At 38.0% G+C, this 6,918-nt stretch overlaps 2 protein-coding genes across 2 annotated transcripts; one reads left to right on the top strand and one right to left on the bottom strand.

Annotated features, from left to right (window-relative positions):
* Positions 1–327: 327 nt before the first annotated feature.
* Positions 328–3,593, top strand: LOC113213897 (endosome-associated-trafficking regulator 1). The gene is made up of 7 exons (XM_026433125.2): positions 328–783; positions 935–1,638; positions 1,711–1,784; positions 1,862–1,973; positions 2,101–2,163; positions 2,295–2,476; positions 2,558–3,593. Exons 1-7 carry the CDS (start codon positions 603–605, stop codon positions 2,682–2,684), a joined length of 1,443 nt encoding a protein of 480 aa, XP_026288910.1. The 5' UTR covers positions 328–602; the 3' UTR covers positions 2,685–3,593.
* A 190-nt stretch (positions 3,594–3,783) lies between these two features.
* LOC113213888 (ATM interactor-like) lies at positions 3,784–6,493 on the bottom strand. The gene is made up of 4 exons (XM_026433113.2): positions 6,262–6,493; positions 5,709–5,972; positions 5,417–5,628; positions 3,784–5,343 (listed from the first exon to the last, which is right to left on the bottom strand). Exons 2-4 carry the CDS (start codon positions 5,964–5,966, stop codon positions 4,077–4,079), a joined length of 1,737 nt encoding a protein of 578 aa, XP_026288898.1. The 5' UTR covers positions 5,967–5,972; positions 6,262–6,493; the 3' UTR covers positions 3,784–4,076.
* Positions 6,494–6,918: the final 425 nt, after the last annotated feature.

Raw genomic sequence — 6,918 nt, 5'->3', positions numbered from 1 at the left:
GTTTAGTGAGTGGTGAAAATTAACTCAAAATTGACTACTTAACTTAATGTCTGGACTTCTATGAATCACTCATTAGCTTTAATCAAAAGACACATTCCTATCAGTCTTAATCAATTATTCAACAAAAGTCAGCTGACAGTTGCTATGTGCATTCTTTTCTTCCAGCCAAACTTTGGGTACTTTAAATTTCAGGACACCCTCTGCCTGGCCGAGCCGAGCCGAGCGGCCGAGTCGCATCGTATATCGCATCTCCCCCCTCCTCCACCCGCGCGCTTCGGTTGGCTCCTATACAGCTCCCGTGTGCTCCTCCGGAAAAACAACGCCCTGGAGTTTCGTGTTATCTGAAGCCCCCGTCGTATTACTTTTATCTTTGCTTCCTTCGTCTGAAACAAAATATATTCATTTAACATTTTTAGGGCTGAGGCTTTAAAGTGTTTCAGAAGCCCAGTAGCAAGCAATATTCCTTGTCTTATTTTTCATACTCTCTGCAAGCGTCCACATCGCGCATGCGCTTTGGACGTAAACAGGCAGACCAGACCAGTTGAAAATTAGTCGGAATGTGTTTTTAGAGCCGTTTTGGTGTTAATTTACGTGATTTGAACATGTCTGATGGTACTAATGGCGAAGGGAACAGTCTACCTAATGGCCCGTTTACCCGTATCAATTCTAAGAAGAGCTCCAATAATGACGAAAATGATAACGATGAAAGTACCAATCAGCCTGATCTAGGGTTAGGAAATCAACCACAAAATAACAGAAAAAGTACAAATGACTCCCAGCCAGGTAAAGCTTTAATTTCTGTGACATTCGTTTTATTTTCCTTAGATCTTTTGCCCGATTTAATTCCCTATCTTCTAAACGACAAATTTAACTTGTGCACCTGTTCTGTCGCTTTGTTTGACATATTATCTCATTTTGAATTCATATTTTCCAGGTTCAAGTGAAGCGCCCCGCCGTGAAGAAAATCCCTTTTCGTTCAAACACTTCTTGAGCAGGGAAAATGTCAATGGCCAAAGTGGATGCCACAATACTGGAGCCAAACCAAAAGTCTTCACAAGCCCTACTTCGTCCCATGCCCCTGACCTAGAGTATGGACGAAATTCTTCTGCTAGGACTTTTACAGCAAATCCTGACTTAGCTTCAGCTTTACCTGATTTTGTTCAAGATCATTTAGTTGTTGAGCAATGTTTTCTCCGAGACAATGCTTCATCAGCTCTCTCTGTCGATTTGGACAATCTTCCTGACTTTGCTGTGAACAAAGATATCAGTAATGGGTTATCTATGGGTGCTAGGCCTCGTCACACAAATTATAACAACTTCTGTCGAAGAAGAGAAAGAAGTCAGAATGATTCTATGGAGGGAGTGCCCCTTGACCTTCCTAGCGTCTCTAGCCCTCCATCTGCATTAGATCTACCGGGTTCAGGTGTCTTACCATTTGACCTTCCACTGGTTCGAGATGGAAACGCCTCTAATGTGTCTGGAAGTAACACTCCTTCAAGTAGCCCAATTCAGCCTTCTGTGTCAAAAAGTCTTCCTGACTTCCTCTCTGATGGACCAATAAGAGGAGGCCATCTACCCCCTGCAGATGTTACAGCTGAGGCAAGTGGTGTAACTCAAAATCACAATTCAGATGATAGGGTACGTATTGAAGTTCTTCTGTTAAATGATAGAGTCAAAACCACTCTGATACATTGTTTTTCCCCAATCTAGTTCCAGACTGAAAATGAAAGACTGAGAGCAGAAATGGAAATGCTTAGGAGGCAAAACTCAGAACTCTCTCGGAGGTTTGTCATCTTCCAGATTTCTGACCGTTTTGAGCAATTTTCTTGGTATAATTTTATAATCCAAGCATTTATTACAGGGTTTCATCCCTACAATCAGAAGTTCGAACTCTAAGAGTAAAGGAGCATGAAGATACTCTTACTATGGAAAAAGCTATAGAGCAAGCGGAAGAAAATTTACAAAGAACTATGGTTAGTATTTAATGCAGCTGTAGTGGGGTAGTTTGCAGCATATTAGTTCAAATTTGAGTTGTTTGTTTTTCAAAAAATGTGACTACTAACTTATTTTATTTTTTGGTTTATTTCTTTGATATTTTAGAAAAGGGCTGTGAATGCAGAAAATATGGTTTCTAAGCTGAAGCAAGATCTTAGGCAGACTCAGGTATTTCAGCTACTTTCCACTGTACTTATATTACTTGATGCCTTCCACTCAGTTTGATTACATCGTTTTCTTTTCAATGTTTCTGAGGGACTTGAGAAGAGTTTTATCATATGTAATCTTTATGATTTCAGTCTGATTTGAGACGTCAGCAACAAGATAACCTGGAACTTCGAGGTGGAGAGGGTGTGTCAGGTGCATGGGGTGGTGCAGGAGCTTCTAGTGGATCATCAGGTTCCTCTGAGCAACAAGTTCAAATGCAAAGATTTGCCCAAGAATTGAAAGCAGCTGCATTAACGGCGGAAACTTCTCTCCGGTATATTTGATACTGTAGTTAAAGTTTGTAAATAACCTGATTCTTCTAAATCCTGTTAACATCAAACAATTCTCCCTCCAGTCAGCTGCTGTCTGGTGTTGATAACCTTCGTCTTCTGGCTTCAACTATGGAAAGTGTTCATCGGGTCGAAGATAGAACTCAAGATTACTTATCAGATTCTGATGATACTGCAGGGCCTACTCTCTGAAGAGCACACTCATTATTTATAGTTTATACATTATTATTACTAATATATTTACCTACCATAACTTCCTTTTTATGAGTTAGGAGAGTTAAGACGTGATGGTTTGCTAAACACAAAATTTTATTTGGATAGTATTGATAACTCTGTTTCCAAATTTTTACTTGTGAAATTTGTATAAATATTTTCATATATTGTAAGTACATAGCGGATTGTAATATACATTTGCTTCAAAACTGAATGGCATAATAGTTGTTGTAGCATTTTGATGTAAGCAAACATTATTTACTGGTAGTCTTGTCAGTGAATGAGATGAGATGTAGTGAGATGTTTTTATTTTGGCACGTACATTATTAATTTTTCCATCTAATGTTAAGGCGTTGATAACCTGACACATTTTAGGCATGTTTTGTACTTGCTTTTGGGGATCAAATTTTTAGGCTTGTTTATGAGCCTCCAAATTGGATATGTAACTCATCATACTTTCTAGTCCTTAGCTTCTTACTGTGTAACTTAACCTTGGTAAAGTTTATCTGATCTAGAATGGCTCACTGTATGCCTGTCACAGTTGTAGCTCTTTTTCCATGTAGATAGATTTTTCAGGGAATCACTATGTATTAGATGTGCGGAGGACTAGAGTTTGCCAGTAGTAGCCCAATTTATAAAAAAAAGTATTTGTTTTTGTTTTTTTGGTTGTTTTAATAAAATTTTATTTTAAGGAGTGTACATATCTAAATTGAATGGCAAATTTCAGGCAAGTAACAGTTCTTTTTGTTTGTCATTGCTATTGCTTTGGAAGATCAAGGATGTTGTGTTGGCTGTGATCTGTTACAAATGTGATCTATGTATATGCGCTTTGCGTCAACTTTTTGTTTTAAGTAGAGCAATAAAATAAAGGATATGTTAGCAAGAAAATTCATTTTGTACATAATTTTTTTCAATATCTTAATTATTACTTTTGCTAGAAATTGTATTGGAAAGCACAACAATTTATACCCCGAAATGCACCATGCCATCTGGGCCAGCCGCCAAAACCATTGTGAAAAATGTGTGTAGCGCCAAGTAAATGTAGTACTAAGGTACCTACTTGGTGATTAAAAACAAATTATCTTCATGCAAGAAAAGGAGGGCAGTTTAATGCTTAAATTAACACAGTGAAGAATCACACACACTTTGTCTTAGTGCCATATCACAGAATAAAAAATAAAAATGAGTTCAAATTCTCCTTTGCTCCGCAAAAGGTGATGAATGATATCTAGTTCATTATTAAAATGAAGTGAAAAGAAAAATCTACAAACCAAATTGGTAATACAGTACATATTTTCTTTACCCACAATCCAATTAAGGGCTGAGGTGTGCTTGTTCAGCTACACATGAAATCAAAATGTGTCCAGAAACTCAGGCTTGTTCTAGTTCTGCAATATAGTCTTTTAAATCTTCCTCACATGTCTGTGTCTCTATATGGGAAGGTTCACATGTCCAGCATTCATTGTCCATTATTGAGGAACATGCACTGGATATTGCAGTTTGGGTTTCAGCAGAGACAAGTATAGATTCATTGCCCTCTTCTCCATACAAAGGCCATGCTGTTTGAGTTTGAGTATCAGCAAAATCTAGACCAGAAAAGAAAGGATCTTCGGAAGTCTGAGTCCACATGTTGGCATACAACAGGGAATCCAAATCATTCAAGTCGTCAGTAGTTTGAGTTTCACTAGTTGTAAATGAAGCAGGACATTCATCATCAGACGGCTGTCTTAGGAAGAGATGATTAAGATTCTGGTCTGTTTGTGTTACATTGCAAGAAACAAAATTTTCATGAGCAAGACTGCCTAGTTGATTCATGTTTACTTCAGAGTGACCAACTGAATCAAATTCTGATGAGCTGCCTACATCATTATCAAAACTGTCTGAATTGTCTTCAAAGATACCGGAAGAACAGAGGTTTTCATCTTGTCCAAATAGTTCCAAATTTAGATCACTATGAATAGGATCACCTTTAGAAAAACTGTCAGATTGCAAAAGATCATCAGAAGAAGTAGTAGTTTGAGTACTTGATGTGTTTTTATCAGTAATCCACAGATCAGGAAGACCCACATCCTTTTTCAAAGAGAATGGTACACATGGTGAAAGAGACATTGCATCCAAACTCTGTTCAAGGACTGGTTCATTGACTTTTGTAAGAACTTTTGAACATTTCTTCACTGCAGTTTGGGTTCCAGAATTGTTTTTCCTTTTACGAGGAGCATTTGGGAGATAAAATGAACTCTCAGAGTCACTGATTAAAATATCTGCATCTGCCATGGCTTTTTTGAGAATGTAGTCACCCATGGTTTGAGTTTCTGCAGTCTTTTTCAAGTGATGAGTTTTAAGTGTTACACCTGTCTGTGTGTGAGCAGATGTACGTCGTCTCAAAGCTTTTTCAGTTGCTTTGTTTGGACTATTTCTCTTGCGCCTTGGTTCTAATGGGTCAGTCTGCATACTTTTATCATGTACTATGGAACAGGATAACTCAGTTAAGGATGGTGCTGCCAAAACATTCAATGCTACTGTTGCAATTTGGTCATTAGTTGGTTTCGGTAATATATACACAGGCTGTACATCTAAATTGGGACATTGGGAGTCCTTTTTGAGAGGAACTTCAACAGTGCCCTCAGACTTGGACCTCCTGCAATAATTTAAAAGGATTAGGGTCGATGGTGAAATTTTGTAAACATTAATAAACACAGGCAAATACTTACTTGTGGCCTAACTTATATTTATATTCAAAAGTATGCTGCTTCCTCTTGCAATGAGTAAGGAGAGCTTCATAAGAACTGTATGAGTTGAGACATGAACATGTAAACTTAATACCGCACACTTGAGAATGGTTCTTTAATAACTCTTGGGTGGCAAACGCTTTGTTGCATGAATCACAGCTGAACCTCTTCTCACTGTGAACTTTAAGATAATGCTGCAACAAAAATTATTTTAGAGGAAAACTGACTCACCACAGATTACAGGTACAAAACAAAATGGAAAGCAGAAAAGCACCTGTTTGAGATATTTCATTTGGGCAAAATGACGGCTAGCATTGACATGATAAATGCATTTCTCCTCCGGACAAAAGTATCGAACTGTTATACTTGAATCACGTTTTGCAAGACATGAATTGCGATGGTGTTTTGTTAGATGCATATTTAATGCTGATGAAGCTTTGAACACTTTTCCACACCCCTCCTCTGGGCAAATAATGTTGCTATTTATCACTGAGAGTTCTGATGCCAGAGGGCAGACATCCATGCACGCCATCTCTTTCTGAAACATAAAAAAATAAAAATAATGAAAGCATTGTGCACTGACATACATGATAAGTACGAAGAGATTTAAGCATGATTGATTAGTTCATATTAATATAAGATCCAAATATTGATGGTCAAGCAGAGCTCTTTGCAGTGCAAGTGACAGAATATTAACCAAAGTAAAAGTTGAAAACAAGGAAACTAAAATTTCTACCCACCAGAGTTGTCAAAAATTCAAAACCGAATGTAAAATAATAAAAACAGAAACGAACATCACTGAGTGTTCTTGGTGTGTGGGTACTTACATATCGTGGTGTGGTTCTGTGACTATGGTAAATGGGATGGAGGTTAAACTGAAAATCTGAGAAAGAGATATGAGACGGCTGTGAATCACTTCAAATCGCACCACTCTATTCTCTTTTGAGTTTTTCTCGCAAAATTCAACATCTTTTCGGAGAGCAGAATGGTGTTAGAAGAAACCATAGCAACCATGTACCACCTGATTCAACACCACTCACCACACCAACTTTATGAACCAACATAACACTTTTATTTTCGAAGTGAAGACTGTACACAGGGCACTGACTAGTGTAAAATAACAAGAAAATGTATTTTCTGATATTATTGCGACATCTGCATATACTTTTAGATCCAAAAATAATGAAACACTGCGGGTTTTGAGAAAATTGTTGGGTTGTGGTGTTGGCTAAATATAGTTCGGCGGTCAACAACAGATGTCGCATTTGCCCAAATAATTGCATTGGTTTCATTTGAACCTCATTTTACTAAAAGAAAGAGTTCGAGCAAGAACAAACACCATATTACTTCGTCTTGAACACGCACGCTCATTTTCTTTTTTGTTGATTCTCTTGAAGGCGATATTCAATACAGAACCCTGGACGGGACCCACCCGGTCCCACAGCCACCAATGGACACATAGTAGTGGGGTGGGAGGGGAGGGG

The sequence above is a fragment of the Frankliniella occidentalis genome, unplaced genomic scaffold (genome assembly GCF_000697945.3).
Source record: "Frankliniella occidentalis isolate FOCC.00 unplaced genomic scaffold, Focc_3.1 Scaffold29, whole genome shotgun sequence".
Lineage (NCBI taxonomy): Eukaryota > Metazoa > Arthropoda > Insecta > Thysanoptera > Thripidae > Frankliniella > Frankliniella occidentalis.
The sequence above is the reverse complement of the archived record's forward strand: the minus strand, read 5'-3'. Positions and strand labels throughout refer to the sequence as shown.

Excerpts from the sequence above, each read along its gene's own strand:
- LOC113213897 (XM_026433125.2), top strand. The coding sequence starts at position 603 with ATGTCTGATGGTACTAATGGCGAAGGGAACAGTCTACCTAATGGCCCG. Across the intron at positions 1,639-1,710 it reads ATCACAATTCAGATGATAGG|TTCCAGACTGAAAATGAAAG; the intron begins GTACGTATTGAA and ends TCCCCAATCTAG. Across the intron at positions 1,974-2,100 it reads AAAATTTACAAAGAACTATG|AAAAGGGCTGTGAATGCAGA; the intron begins GTTAGTATTTAA and ends TTGATATTTTAG.
- LOC113213888 (XM_026433113.2), bottom strand. The coding sequence starts at position 5,966 with ATGGCGTGCATGGATGTCTGCCCTCTGGCATCAGAACTCTCAGTGATA. Across the intron at positions 5,629-5,708 it reads AAATGAAATATCTCAAACAG|CATTATCTTAAAGTTCACAG; the intron begins GTGCTTTTCTGC and ends TTTTTGTTGCAG. Across the intron at positions 5,344-5,416 it reads AAATATAAGTTAGGCCACAA|GAGGTCCAAGTCTGAGGGCA; the intron begins GTAAGTATTTGC and ends AAATTATTGCAG.